The sequence below is a fragment of the Carassius auratus genome, chromosome 21, assembly GCF_003368295.1.
Source record: "Carassius auratus strain Wakin chromosome 21, ASM336829v1, whole genome shotgun sequence".
NCBI classification, from domain to species: domain Eukaryota; kingdom Metazoa; phylum Chordata; class Actinopteri; order Cypriniformes; family Cyprinidae; genus Carassius; species Carassius auratus.
The window spans coordinates 4,386,754-4,402,681 of record NC_039263.1 but is presented as its reverse complement, the minus strand read 5'-3'; the positions used below and the strand labels follow the sequence as shown (position 1 = coordinate 4,402,681).

The window sequence follows — 15,928 nt, the reverse complement described above, 5'->3', positions numbered from 1 at the left end:
TATAATATTCTGGAAGTTAATAGCTAAATTTTGCCAATTTTTTTTTACAATATTATCACTTTACATGAGTGTATTTTTGTTTAAAGTAGATGTACTATATAACTTAAGCTGTAAAATCTATTGATGTGTAAGCAAATAACACAGACAATGCAATGCTTTCCATGGACTTAGAAACAGAGTGACTGAAGAAAATTCAGTGAAGGTGTGTGGAGTCACAAAAGCAGCTTCAGGAAGAAGGAAAGGGATTAAGATAGCACCTCTCTGCTCTTTGGCGAGCTGTTCGGCCTGCTCCCACACCTCGATGGCAAACAGGAAGTTGGATGTGACCTGGACGTAGCTGGCTGCCATCTGGTGGATGCGCTGTGGGATGGTGACGGAGGAGCTGGAGCTCTGGCTGGAGCTGCTGGACGAGAAGCTGCCCGCACTGCCCGGAGACAGTTTAGGAGAGACCGGAGACGGCATTCCCACCGACTTACTGCAGGACACACAAGACACACACAATGAAGGATCTGTGTATGGACTGCTCTTCCTTCTGTACTCACTCGAAGTGTAATGTTTAAGTGACTGCTACCAGTTTATTCATGCACACAGGGTTTCTGCAGGTTTTCTAAAATGGTAACATGTAAAGTTGCTTTCAGTGCAAATGTCTCGAGATATTTAAATCATGTAGCAAAATTAAATGATAGGCAGTCTTGATCTGAGAAAATGAAGTGAATTTATGGTTAAAACCACAACAATTATCTGCTTTTTTTTGCAATGCATGTCATTAAATGTGCATTTTGCAATATTGGCTTATATTTCAAAAACAGAATATAGCACTACCTCACATTTAACGCTTTTTAAGAACAAAAGGCGAGTTTAAAAATCAATATTACAGGTAATATCAATCTCGTTAATTTGTAAGTTATTCATTGTTTGTTATTGTTGAATGGCATATATAAAAGAGGAGAGATATTACACATTGGTGACTTTTTGTTACTGTTTTTTTTTCTTCTGTGTGTGTGTGTGTGTGTGTGTGTTTTCTGTGTGAGGTTGCCAGGATGTTGCAATGTGGTTGCTAACGTGTTCTGCAGGTGGTCACCCTTACGTTTCTATAATATTTACACCATCTACAATAATAATAATAATATAAATAATAATAATAATATAAACCAACGTCACTTACTTTGCTACTCCAGGAGATGGAGCTTGGTTATTACTCAACGAATTCTGGAAGAAACAAATAAAACCTTACTTAATACATCTGGTATATGTTATGATCTCTGGAAACATTTTAAGAAACATTAACAACAACAATAATTACATTTCACATCATAGTAACCTTTTAACGGACAAAAACTACAAGGTTTTCCTGTTTTCTGGGATTCTGTCACACTGGATATTTCAGACCTACACTCTTTATTTTTTTTAAGAAATTAAAACTTTTATATTTAGCAAAGACACATTAGATTGGTCATAAGACAGTAAAGTAAAATAAATTTTTCTTGAGTCATGAATTAAAAATTCTTATTCAAATAGAAATCAGGGTAACACTTTAGAATAATGGTCCATTAGTTAATGTTAGTTAATTCATTAATTAACATGAACAAACTATGAACAATATATTTTTAACTGTATTTATTCATTTTTGTTAATGTAAATTAAAGAAAATGCAGTTATTCATTGCTAGTTCATGCTCATTCACAGTACATTAATGTTAACAAGCACAACTTTTCATCTGAATAATGCATTAGTAAATGTTGAAATTCACATCAATTAAGATTAATAAATGCTGTAGAAGGTTTGTTCTTCATTAGATCAAAGTGCTTAACTAACATTAACTAATGGACCATTATTCTAAAGTGTTACCGAATTCAGTTAGTTTAATTTGTAATGCTATTTTAAAATATTTAATTGATATAATAATGATATTTAATATATAATAAACCCACCAAAAACATTTAAAAAGATGGTACAGACTCCAAACTTTTGAATTGTAGCGTACATTTGCAAATAGTTTGAGAAGAACCTTATAGTCCTGATTTAAAACAGTAAATCCTGTTACCTTCAAGTGTTCAGTGAGTGTTTTGGAGTATTTGAGAGCACTTTCTTTGCGCAGCTTGAAGAGCCTCAGATACAGGAGCGCTTGGCACCGGAGACTGCAGAGACACACAGATATACCACACACTGGATTCACATTAACAACTCCATTCACTTCATGACTTCAGTCAAACACTCGGTTTCTGGGACGTACCACAGCACCGCTAGCCTTTTGTCTGCGGAGGTTGCATCCGGCGCCAGGTAGCTCTTCAGCTTCATAGTGTACCTGCACACACACACACACACACACACACACACACACACGTGTTTGTCAGCACACTCCTGAAGCACAGTGGAGAGACAGACGCTGGAGGACGTATTCTGGCAGCTTACTTGATGAGCTCCGCGGTCTCTGCGTACATGGGGAAGGGTGATTTAGCCTCCTGGGCGCTCTTCTCCAGAGCGTTTCCACACTCGATAAAAGACACCACAGCGTCCAGGTAATACACGGCCTTCTCAAACCGGTCCATCTGTGGGAAGAAGGACACACGTCAGAGCCAAAACTAACTCTATACAGACGCTCTCCATCCACATTGTGTGCTGAAATGTGTTCCTGGAGCACAGAAGCGGTCTGAAGTCTCTGGGTATATTTGTAGAAAAAGCCAACAATACATTGTATGGGTCAAAATTATTATTATTTTTTTATTTTATGCCAAAAATCATTAGGATATTAAGTAAAGATCATGTTCCAAAAAGATATTTTGTACATTTACTATGGCAAGTATATAAAACGTAATTTTTGATTAGTAATATGCATTGCTAAGAACTTCATCTGAACAACTTTAAAGATGATTTTCTCAATATTTAGATTTTTTTTGCACACTCCAGATTTTCAGAGTTGTATCTCAGACAAATATTGTCCTCCTAACAAACCACACATCAATGGAGAGATGATGTATTCAGCTTTCAGATGATGTATAAATCTCCATTTCTCAAAAATATATACTTGCGACTGGTTTGATGCTTCAGGGTCACATGTGTGTGAGAATGCAAAGACGTGCTCTGATGGACAAGTTTTGTCTTTTTTTATGGAGAGTTTTTAATGCCTGCATTATTTCTGACACGTGGGTCAAAGACGAGGGGTCTGCATCAATTTAAACGTACAGTGATAGTATACACAAAAAAAGCATATTTAAATGCAAGAAAAACATCTACTTTAATGTTTCAAATAACGTTTGTGAAAATAAAATATCAAAATATGAGTGAAATAATGTGTTGTGAAACCACATACATATTCTGAGCAGAACTTATTAAAATATATGGTCACACTTTAGTTTGGGGACCAATTCTCACTAATAACTTCATTCACCATTTGCTTCAATAAACTCCTAATTTGCTGATTATTAATAGTTAGTATGGTTGTTGTTAGTCGAGGTTTGTGGTGGATTAAGAGATCTAAAATATGATCTTACAGAAAGAGGCATTCATGTGTGACCCTGGAGCACAAAACCAGTCATAAGGGTCAATTTATACATCATATCCTAATGATTTTTGGCATAAAAGAAAAGACAATAATTTTGACCCATACATTGTATTGTTGTCTATTGCTACAAATATATCCCAGAGACTTAAGACTCTTTATAAAAACTAATAAACAGCCAATATGCTAGTAATATGCATGCTAATAAGGAACTAAGAATTGTTAATGTTTTGCCTAGCATGTAAAATGTTAAATGATTAATAGCTTCTTGCTAATAAATGGGTAAAACAAGAATATTGGGAAAGAAGCAGTATTACAGTTAATTTGTATTTTAGGGGCTGCACTGTGATTGGTTTGAGGAGAGCACCTGTGTCGCTCTCAGTGGAGGTCAGGGGTCACACAAATGTCATGCAGATTATCTGAAACAGAGCCTCACCAGAGCATCTGCGTTGTGTTTCAGCTTCTTCGCTTCTTGAAGGTAATGATCGGCCGAATGAATCCTGCAATCAGATGAAGGACTGGCTGTTACTTCACAAGAGAGTGTCCATGTGCAAAAATGAAGACAAGACGAATGCACAACCAAATAATGATAAAACAGTCACAGCCAATAACAATACATGATGCTTAAACCTATCACTATGTGGAGCCAATGGGATTTCACCATGCACTGTACAAACGATAAAACTAAATGTTGAATTCAATGTGTTACTTAATTGTGACGCATTTATTTATTTGGTTTCTCAGTGTGACATGATGAAAATACTAATAAAAAAAATAAATATATATATAGTCACTTGTCACTAAAATAGACCATAGAATCGTATTAACATGGATGCTTTAAATCACAATCACACAGGATCTTAAGGAATAATCTAAATAATTACTCAAATCTCCATACCTGTCCTCAAAGAGGAGTTTGGATCTATTTTTAGAGCCATCAGAGAGGGGCGGCACTGCAATGGGGTTCTCCGCTTTAGTGCTTTTCTCCTGAGAACAGAAAAAATTATAATAATACAAATAAAAAATGCCAAGGGAGAAACCAGGCTTTCACTGACAGATGTTTGCTCGTTTTAATTTGCACCTCAAGTTATTCGATGAAAATACTGAGGAAGATAACCATGTTTTTTTTTTTTTTGCAGTGCATGCAACATTTAAAATGTCATGACTATGAACTGAACACTTCTGTTTTAAGACCTTATATTCTGGCGAATAAAGACCTGCAGAAACCCTGGCTCTGGTAAAACATGTAGATAGCAAATGCTTTACCTGAAGAGGAATATATGCATAGCACAAAAGTGTTTTAACTAGATGCATTACAGTACATGCACAATACAGGACGTGTTAGGTAAAAGTTGAAGACGAATCACATCCAGAGCCTGAGGTCTACTCATGTTGGCCTGTGTTTCTGTGTGTGTGTGTATCGGGACGACGAGCTCAAACACACCTTGGCATCCCTGCGTTGGGGCTTGTGGTCACTTCTGGGGTGTTTGGAGCTGGAGCTGCTCTTGCTGCTGGGCACAGAGGCCGAGGACTGGCTGAGCGTCCGCTTGCGACCCTGCTGCTCAGATTTGGGCGTCCGCTGCAGCGAGATCGAAGGAGACGGCGCAGACTCCTTCTCTTTGTCTGGAGCATGCTTAGACGAGCTACAGAAAACATTCGGGGTTAACATGATTATGCAACAGCTCGGTGGGACGAAACACAATTACTGACACTGCTCTGAAGACTCTGAGAGGTTAATTCTCTGCTTTTCTCTTTAAAGGTGGGGTAAGTATTTTTTCTAAAACTGCTGATTTGTAGCCAATCAGTAGTAAGCATGAAAAAAAAATGCATTTAAATACTTAAAACTATGCATTTACAGAAAGTTACATTAATATTTGTTTTTCAGTTGTAAAATTTAAGGGACTGTAGCAGAATGAACTCACTCTTTACTGCTGGATTTGTGCGATGACTTCTCATCCAGTTTGGACTTCTTACCGTCTGGTTTGAGACCATCATCCTCATTCTGTGGAAGAAACACAATAGATCTTAACATGACAGTAAGATATGTCTTATTCATATGACACATATCAATATTAAGCAGCTCAACTGAATTCAACATTAATAATAATTATTTTACAATATATTCACATAGAAAACAGTTCAAATGCAATAAAAGCTCACAAAAGCAATTGTAGGAAAAATGTGTCAATGACCCCAAAACTGTATATTTACAATTAAACCAAGGATACAACCAAAATCATTCAGAGCATATTAGGTGTTCAGGCAGGCTTTAAAGAGACAGGAAGTGAAACAGCGGCGAAAAAAGTGATGATGCAGCAGTGTATAGAAAAAGACAACTAAATCACTGAAATATGTGACCCTGGAGCACAAAAGCATTCCTAAGTAACACAGGTATATGTGTAGCAATAGACAACAATACACTGTATGGGTCAAAATTATCCATTCTTCTTTTATACCAAAAATCATTAGGATATTAAGTAAAGATCATGTTCCATAAAGATATTTAGTCAATTTCCTACCGTAAATATATCAAATCTTCATGTTTGATTAGTAATATGCATTGCTAAGAACTTCATTCGCACAACTTTAAAGGCGATTTTCTCAATATTTAAAATTTTTGGGACCCTCAGGTTTTCAAACAGTTGCATCTCGAACAAATATCATCCCATCATCTCAATTTCAAAAAATGTACACTTGCTCCAGGGTCACATATATTCTAGCAGAAGAGCTGCCACCAACCTTGCGTTTTCTCTTCCCCTTGCTGGCTCCCTTTTCTCCCGGCTGTTTCTGGAAGTCTTTTCCTTCAGCAGGGGAGCCCCTCTCTGCTTTGACCTCGGTCTCCTTGTAGACTCGACCCGGCACTCTGGACAGCAGACTGAGGTCGATCTGCACCAGCAGCAGTCTGGGCGGCAGTCTGCCCTCTTGGTCACTCAGCGGGGACAGCATGGGCGAGAACAGGACGGACGGGTTCTCTGTGTACTGCTCTCTCGGTGTCTGTGAAGACGAGGGGACGCTTTCGTTGCCCTCCGAGTCCGACGATGACGAGTCGGATTCGATGAACTCACGGGACTTGCTGGTCGTTTTCTTGCGTTTGTCTTGCGCTGGGCGAGGGGAGGAGGTTTTGGGCTCCTTCTTGATGTTGGGCTTGCGGAGGCCCTTGTTGGGCGCACGGACTCTGTGCAACGGGATCTCGGGCGAGGGTTCGGTCTCCACCTGGAGCCCATACTTGGGTTCCTCCACCGCAGGCGGCTTCTCTGGCTTTTTAGGCTGCTTCTTGCCCACCTCCAGTCGCCGCCCCTTCTGACTCCCCCCCTCGCTCTGAGCAGGAGATCTCTGACTCCGCCGGTCTTGCCCCTTCTGGTTTGGCCGAAGGTCTCGCCCGGCAGATGGCGCCGGGTCTTTCGAACCCGAGCCACTGTAGACCCTGCTGGAGCTTTCCCCTCGCCCCTCTTTCTTATACTTTGTTGGCGTCGTGCTGCGGTTCTCCACAGGAACTTTCTTGAACCAGTTTTCCAGCTGCCATTTGTTGGCCGTGGGCTGCTCCTGCTGTGACGTCAAACAGGGAAACAAGCACTGAGTGTGACATAAATTTTTTTTTACAGAATTTTGAATATTTGTCAAATTTTAAATCCACATAGGTATGCAAAAACTTTGCATTAGAATTAAAAATTTTCGTGTAAGAATCGGAATGTAATTTTTTTTTTTGTGATAATTATTGATATTGAGTGTCCAGAGATTGAGTGAAAAACCTAGGACTAGTTCGCAAAAGTAAGCTTCAGATATAACTCAATTTTGCAAAATAAGGCAGTGTACACTTTTGTTCAGGCTAACCCAGGGATTGCAACGATGCCATGTTTTTGAGTCCACGTTAAGCGGTTTACGGTTTTACTTTTTTGAATCAAAACTGAGATTTGATAAGAACTAAAAACGCTTTCAGCTTTGTGGATCTGTGTGTGCACCTGAAGGCTGTGTTTGTGCAGGCGATTCACCTCGGGAGACGCAGGACGAGGCGGCTCGTTGTTCTCGCTGTCTGTAGAGCTGCTCTCGCTCTCGCTGTCTGAACCAGAGCTGCTCTCCGAACTGTGACTGCTGGTGTCCACTTGTTCAGGAGCCTCGCTGTTATTACTGTTGTTACTGCGTACACATACAACTTTATTACCATCTTGTTGGCTACGTGTTGCTTCATGCATTCACTTCAACTTTGCAAAAGGCACAAATCCAAGTGAGATGATGTCAATACACTCCTTGAGCAAGTTTATTCACCAAAACCCCTATAATGAGCAATGTACATCACTTTACCTTTCAATTACAAGATTCACCTAGGGCTGTTTGCACCAGCTGTCTGCAAGTTACAACATACACCCTACTAAATGTTTCTGCATTGCACTATTGAACTTAACAGGAATGCAACCATGTATAAATATATCAAATATCTAAATATTTACTAAAGCACATGAGCAGGAGAAATGCAATAGACTGAATTGGATCAATTTCATGTTCGAGTTCTTCTTGGACACACGATGATGACATTTGCATTATTTACACAAAAACTATATTAAAGGCATGCAAAATGTGACATTTATCATTTATTATATTTATTATTAAAGTTATTTCATGATTAAGCATTGAATGTCAGTGGAAGTGCATATCAGAAAAGTCGTTTCTAATATAAACTCCTTTTTAGTTTTTGAGAGAAGGGAAATGCATAGGGCAAGATGCTGAAATAACACACTAAAGAGTTTAACACCAACGAGGAGTGCGAGGATTCATTTAGACAGCAGATTTAATTTCTTTCACGTAGGTATAATATCACAGCACATTTCAGATCGCTCCTAAATCCCAACATTATAATTGTGGTCAGCTGCTTTACACGTTAATAAGACTGTCCCTTCCTCTTTAAGCAGGCAGCTCTTGGCAATTATGGTCCAAGAAAGTAGACCAGATAAAATTAGGACTACCTTAAATTAAGACTAACCTAATTGTGCATACTGAAATTTTTCATTGTCACCTTACGGCATGGACTCAAAGATAAAAAGTACAGATCTGTATATAAGCTGGGGTTTGACTTGAGTGTGTCACCTTGTGGAGGGGTTTTTAGCAGGATCTTGCTCTCCGTCACTGTCTTCACTGCTGCTGAGCTTCAGATCTTCATGCAGCGTGCTAAAATGAGAGATAGAGGAGTTCAGTAAAGCATGGGACACACCAATCCGACTGCAAAGAACTAACGGCAGTGTGTGTTAAAATAAGGAACTGACTTTAACTGAAAACTGAGTGTTTACGGTATTGCATACTTATTTAATACTGTAAAGCTGCTTTGACGCACTCTGTATTGATTTTAAGCAGCTCGTGTTGTTCCTGTGGCTCAGTGGTAGAGCATTGCATTAGCAGCGCAAAAGGTTGTGGGTTCGATTCCCAAGGAACACATTAGGTTAAAAAAAAAAGGATAGCCTGAATGCACTAAGTCGCTTTGATAAAAGCGTAAATGTCATGTAATTGTTATGAAAATATTCGACATGCATATGTAAAATGAATCTGAAATTGATCTGCAGTCTAATGCTTGACTGAACTGTAGATGTAGATGCAAGTCTATCAGTGACTCACTTGGACTGCTCGTTGTTGTCGGATGGCTTGGAGAGTTTTGGCCCTGAGTGTTTTTCTAAGAGGGGAAAACAATCATCAGCACACACACACAAACACAGGAGAGAAGAGCCTTTGATAAAACAATTTCTAAAGCTTACTTTGGGCTCCAAAAGACAGTTGCTGGACGTCCTATAACAAAGAACGCAACAATTACTTATTACACATGCATCACAAAAACATTTCACTGGTTTAAAATGCTACGTTTAGAATAGATATAGAAGTTTGCTGAATGAACGAATGCAAAGATAAACTCTGAAGAGCAGTTTTGTGTGTTTATGCATTATTTTCATTGTTGCTGTCTGAACAACTCATTGTTTCTATGATGTCCTGCACACATGATCAAGTGTGCTCTGTGTCCCTTTCAAGTCTGACCTTGGCGGTGGAGAAAGGAAACTTTGACGGCTCGGTCTTGCAGGGCGTGTGGATGGCTGTTAGCGGAGGAGGCCAGACCTGAGTCATTTCCTGGAGGAAAAAAAAAAAAAAAGTCAACAGAGCTTAGAAACCAGAGATAAATCTTGTGTGAATGTTTTAATTCTCTTTTACACGTTGCATTTACATGCGTCTACCCTCTGAAGCTTAAGAGTCGAATTGCATTTATGCCTCATTCTGATGCCTTCATCTCAACCAAAACACTACCATATCATCACATTTTTTAAATATTATAATATAATATAATTCCGAGTGCTTTCTGTCATTTATTACAGCTCTATTCTGTAAGTATCCATGGTTTACAATGTTATTAATGATTAGAAGTGAAGAAAAAGTCTAGGAAGTGTCTCTCTTTTAGAGAAACTAAAGAGAAACGATAAACTTGACAAAGCCTAGTCTGCTTTGTCAAGTTTAAAAGTGAATTTTAAAGGTTTTCCTCAGATAAAATGTGAAAAACCAAAGACTATTTCAGACCCTAGGTTATTAGAGCTCATCAGACTAATAATGTAACAAAACCGTTAGCATGTTTTATCATTTTGCTAAGCATTGCTAGAATACTGTAAAATGTAGCAAGGCATTGTTAATATGTTTAGAACATTTAGCTATGTGTTGCTAGCATACTTCTATGCATTGTTAACCTTTTTACCATACCATTAACATTTAACAAGCGTTGCTAGCATGTCGTTATAATATTTGAATATGTTGCGAGGCAACTTTACATGTAGTATGTACTTTGCATTTAACATTTAGCATGTTGCTAGGCATCATTAGTATGTTTTTAAATATTGGTAGACATTGTTAATGTTTTAAAATTAAAGTGTTGCTAACATGTTTGCTAAGCTCTGTTATTCTGTTGTCCGCATATTTTAACATTGTTAGGAATTGTTAACATTTAGCTTAGTGTTGCTAGCATATTGTTTGTTAGCAATGATTAGTTTAGTGTTGTTGGTGCTGTTAACATGTTGATAAACATTGTTAGCATATTTAACATGCTCCTAAGCATTGTTGCTAACGTTTTAACTTAAAGTTCCCCATTATGCGTTTTTTGAAAATGATCTTTCATGCAGTAACACCCTGCAAAGTTTTGAATCTGAAAGTGCATCGTGTATAAAGTTATCGTGTCTCAAAAGAAAAAGAGTGGACCCATAATTGGGGCACTTTCACATGAAGTGTTCAACATTTAATGTTTTGCTACCATGTGTGAATAAAGTATCAGTGTTTATTTTTCAGTGAACTGTTCTTTCACTATTGACAGCACATAAAATGGTTTTTACCTTTAATATTTCATCAACACAGCTGGCATCTGCTCCCATTGCCACCTGCAAGAATGAATGAAAGCATGCAGTTCTTTGCTTGCAGTGCAGCAGAATCATCAATCAAATAAACAGGGTGGTTTGTGACCACAGGTATAAGAAAAATAACTTAATTTGTCATCAACACTTCAGTAGAGCTATAATACATGCAACTTGCCAATCTTCATACTGTCATCGGAGGCACAAGAGTGTGCAAGAATGCAATGTGGTCAATGATTTCTCTTTTTTTTATAGCTCTATTAATTTGTCCAAAAATCCTCTAGACATACAGCGACTGACTGAAAATGCAAATCTCTGACCGTAGGTGGCGCTTATGCTAAAGCAGAAACTTATAAACCCATCTTTATTCGGCATCATATGGAAATTACTCTTTACATTAAGCTTATATATAAGCTTAATTATTCCTTGTAATGCACCTTATAATGCATTGTATGCTAAATATATTTATAACCACAGTTACATTACATTATACAAATGTTCTTAATTAGTTAATTACTTCTGTTCATTGCTACAGCTATTGAAAGTATAATGCATTTAAAAAAATGTTCTATTGCATTATGACATACATTATATAGACCTTTATAATGCATTATACAATTTAATCTTTAAATAAAGCAACTTTGGTTAACCTTTAATTTAAGGACCAATTCTCACTATTAATTGGTTACTTATTTGCATATATATTACTAGCATACTGACTAAAAAACTTTTCTGAAGACAGTAAAGTTCTTTTGAAATGTATATTAAAAAGTCGTTGGATCTGTGTGAATCACATGAAAAGCCAATTTCAATGTCAGAATGGCGAATTTTGGTTGGGTAAATTTACTCTAAAAAAATAATGAATTACTAGTAACTAATTACATCTTCAACTTTGCAATTTGATCACTCTCTCCAAAAAGTATTTAATGACTTATTACTTTCTAAATCCTATATCAAAATCTACAAGTTCATGACACAAGAATAGACACGAAATGTTTCTTTTAATTCTTTCAAGTAACTACATAAAGGATTACACTTTAGATTAGTGTCCAATTCTCACTATTATTTAATTATTAACTATGAATTTTGCCTCAAAATTCTTCTGATTAGCTACAGCTTATTACTGCCAAGTAGTTGTAAAGTTTAAGAATTTGGTCGGATTAAGGATTTAGAATAAATTCTTGCAGAATAAGAAATTAATATGTGCTTTAAGTAATAATAAACATTCAATATCCCAGTAATATTCATGCTAATACAAACAAGTCAAAAGTAAGAATCGGACACTAAAGTGTTGCCAATATTCTTATTAACTCAATAGAAGGGTACATAAAAAGCATGCATTTTAAGGTTAGACTTTGATCTACAGTCTATACAGTATTAAGTTAAACTGTTAACAGAAGCTCATATTCCTTATTTTTTTAAGGGAAAAGTAATTAAATAACAGTAACCATTTACTAAGTAATTACTTAAACCCAATCCAGCAAATTCGCAGGTACATAGTTTCCAAAAATGAAATTTGAAATCCACTATAGTTTGTCTTTAAGCTCTGTTTCAATACTCGGGGGAAACAGAGAGCATGCACGACTTACATCGACAGGCTGCGTCGGGATCTTGAGCTTGGTGAGGGAAGCCTTGCCATTGGGCTTCATTTCTCCCACGGCGCTGCTGTGTGATTGACCGCCGTACGACTCCGAGGAGGTCTTGGGCTCGGCCGTTTCCCGGTCGTCCATGGGACGCACATAGGCGGTGGGTTTCTGGAGCATGGAGCTGGGTTTGATGAGCGAAGGAGGGAAGCTCTGGCTGGGATGCTGTCCGCTGGAGAAGGAATGAACTCTTGAGGGCGAGTCCCAGTTGGGTTCCCTGTCCCTGGGAGACTTGGTGCGGACGCGCGAGGGTCCGCTGGAGCTCTTGGCCGGGCTGGACAGGGGTTTGTGCTCGGAGCCATGCTTGCTGGACTTCTTGCTGCTGCTGCTATAGTTTTGCTCATGCCGCTGACCGCTGCTGCGGCTGCCCTGCACGGATGGACGCTTCGGTAAGGAGGAGGAAGCGGAGGACGTCGGGCACGATGTGGAAGAGCTGACTGGATTCCATTTGTTGTTCTGACTCTGGGTGCCTCCGCTACGCTGGTCAGCGTACTGCCCAGATTTATCGTCCGAGGAGCTGGAGGCTTTGGGAATGAGTTTGGAGATTGGGGGTTCACCGATAGTTTCCTTCATCTCGTCGTAATTTCCCAGCATGCTCTGGATGCGACTTGAGAGTTTATCTTCCTTGCAGGACTGTTGGGAGAAAAGAACTTGAGATGAGTGAGAGAACAACAACTCGAACACCAACTAGTGCCATATAAAAATATTGATTCAAGATTGTATGTGCAATTTCAAAAACTTCTAAACGTGTCTATTTAAGGGGTTCAAGCTTACTAAATCTTCACATTTTGCAATCTTTTTTGCTGATTAAGTCAAACTGATCCCACTAGAAAGTTTGATCAGCCCTAACCCTATTAACCTTTGGCCGAAACATTGCATATTCATTTATTATAACATTAGGGATGCAAAGATAGGATTTTTAGGGGCCGATAATGATACCGATTTTAACAAAGAGTTACTGGAAGTCTCCGATGCCGATATTTGTTACTTTCTCTCTTATTTGAAATTTTGGCATCAAAATAGATAGTATTTTGATCATGTTTTAAATCAGCAAAGTAAACAAAAACAAAAAAACAACAACAAAAAAAACACCTGCTTTAAATTATACAAGCAGTTTTATTGCAACAAATATACATATTAAATAAGCAGTGCTTTTTAGGTAGGTTTAACAGTTTTCAGGTACAGATGTAAACAAATGTAAAATAACACTTGTGTATACATTAAATACATTTTAATCCTTTGTTATTCTAACAGATTTTATTATGATTAATCTAATTTGTTTTTGAATACATTTTAATATTTTAAGTTAAAATATTTATGAGATCTCCTTTACAAAGGCAGGACTCTTATTTTGATGGGTTTTCTACAGAGCTACATGGGTAATGAAAGCACGCAGTTCTTCACATTTAAAGTTGGTCTGTTTATTAAGCAGGCATGAGATCAGTATATATTTGTTAACTGTTAGTTGTAATAAATGTTTTGTGTAATTCGCTGTATGTTGATGATAATGCAACGGAGATAGAGAGAGTTTAATGTACACTTCTCATGCGGTTTTGTTTAGCTCTTATGGTGATTTTTTTGGAGTGAAAAAGGACGCAATAAACTTAAAACATCAGTTAAGTTTTGGTCATCATTCAGATGAGGTCCACTACACTTATGAAAGTTGCAAAAGTTATTTAGTCAAGAATCTTTTGTCTTTTTATTATCAGATTATCATTAAATATCATTAAATGGCAGACAGCAGTTTTGGGATTATGCAACAGATATTATACAGCTTGGTGCTTTCACACAGTTAATAAAAAAACATTGGTTTGTTATATCGGCCTTTTTCCTTATATAGCCGATATGCCGATAGTTGTAAATTGAGGAAATATTGGCCGATAAATATCGGCGGCTGATACAGCGGTGCAACTCTATGTTTTTATAGTTATTTATGTGATGCAGAGTGAATATAAATTATGGGCCAAACCTGAAAAATCAGGATGCACAGAAATAAACATGATTTAACAATCAAGTAATTTATCACATTTATTTGCTCATCAACACTAAAAAAAAAAAAGCAGACTTGTATAAAGATTTAAATTGCATATAAAAGGTTTTTTTTTATATAACAGAATTATGTTTCTAGAATATATTGATGAAATATATAAAATGCAAACAATAAAAACACATGAAATTAAATAATGAATAATGTAGATTAAACAATGAAAATAACCGATTGGGGAAAAAAAAAATGCATACATGTAGCAAAATGCTCCTTTATATATTTATTTTTTTCCAGCTGGCTACAAGTCTATGGACATTAAATGGCTGTCTTGAGGTAAATGTGAAATTACATAAAATGGTTAACAAGCTGTTTTGATGACGTCATTCTGCAGTTAAAATACTGAGACACAGCACGTTTCAAATGCTACAAATAATATTTAGCAGGTGCATCAAAAGAAGACAGCATAAAGGAAAAGACTGATCTTTAGTTTTAAGAATCCATGTTAGTAATGATTAAATCTATTAACAGTTTTTTGCCCTAAACCTGAAATTGTGCCTTTTCTAGTAGAATCAAAAGGCTTTAAAGACCATTTTTAATGGATATTTGTGCGAATACACTTACATGTTTATGAATACATATGCAAATAGAAAGTAAGGCAAAGTAAGGCATCATCAGATGCTGAAATGTCATCTGCACATAACGCTGCATTAATCTGGAAATGTCATAGAAAGGAACATGGCCACTGTTGTTTGATCCCTGCAACAATTAAAAATCAGGTCTTTTCCACTGATAGTACGCACAACTTCATCTCACCCCAAAAGGAATATGAAGGTAATAACAGGCCTGCAGCTGTCTGTATTATCTTCCTGTCAGGCGGCATCTATTGTATCCTGTGACAGGTTCACCACCAAAGTAAAGCACTTACCGCTGCGTAAATCTTGTTAGCTGCAAAGATTAGACTGTTATCTTCTTTAGTGTAACCCATTACACATGTGTCCGTTTCCCACCCACTGCAGCTTTATATATTATACTGAAAACCCCCATGAACTGAATTTTTTGTCCACTAATCTCACCCTGAAATTCTATCTATAAAATAAAAATAAACAAAATAAATAAAAAGGAAGGCAATTAAATTTAACTGATTGTTGTAGCATCAGACGGTGGATCTCCTCAATGCTAAAAATAGAGTAAAAAAAAAAAAAGAGAAAAAAAAGACACATTTCCACTCCAAAGTTGAGTCCAATAAGCTTTACAGAAAGAGCATCAAAACATGGTTAAAAGAAACAATAAATCAAAAGTCCCGCCCAGACTTCCTGTTTGAAAAGGAAATGTGTCGACACAGCGCTTGTGGGGCAATTCTGTGAGCTTATTAACATGAATGCAAAACAATTAGCAAAAAAGTGTACTTTTCAAAATAATTTAAATAAATAATATATAT

The 15,928-nt window shown here is 37.2% G+C and overlaps 1 protein-coding gene across 3 annotated transcripts in view; it reads right to left on the bottom strand.

Annotated features, from left to right (window-relative positions):
- LOC113038269 (AF4/FMR2 family member 4-like) overlaps positions 1-15,928 on the bottom strand; it is a 29,980-nt gene that overhangs the window by 2,588 nt on the left and 11,464 nt on the right. For all 3 annotated transcript variants that reach the window (XM_026195568.1, XM_026195570.1, XM_026195569.1), the window contains 17 exons: positions 12,450-13,136; positions 10,843-10,887; positions 9,512-9,601; positions 9,238-9,268; positions 9,101-9,155; positions 8,579-8,659; positions 7,489-7,633; positions 6,239-7,045; positions 5,422-5,501; positions 4,944-5,142; positions 4,398-4,486; positions 3,936-3,999; positions 2,413-2,549; positions 2,234-2,305; positions 2,045-2,138; positions 1,166-1,209; positions 258-475 (listed from right to left, as the gene is read on the bottom strand). In XM_026195568.1, coding sequence (XP_026051353.1) covers positions 258-475; positions 1,166-1,209; positions 2,045-2,138; positions 2,234-2,305; positions 2,413-2,549; positions 3,936-3,999; positions 4,398-4,486; positions 4,944-5,142; positions 5,422-5,501; positions 6,239-7,045; positions 7,489-7,633; positions 8,579-8,659; positions 9,101-9,155; positions 9,238-9,268; positions 9,512-9,601; positions 10,843-10,887; positions 12,450-13,136 — 2,938 coding nt within the window. The remainder of the gene's footprint in view (positions 1-257; positions 476-1,165; positions 1,210-2,044; positions 2,139-2,233; positions 2,306-2,412; positions 2,550-3,935; positions 4,000-4,397; positions 4,487-4,943; positions 5,143-5,421; positions 5,502-6,238; positions 7,046-7,488; positions 7,634-8,578; positions 8,660-9,100; positions 9,156-9,237; positions 9,269-9,511; positions 9,602-10,842; positions 10,888-12,449; positions 13,137-15,928) is intronic.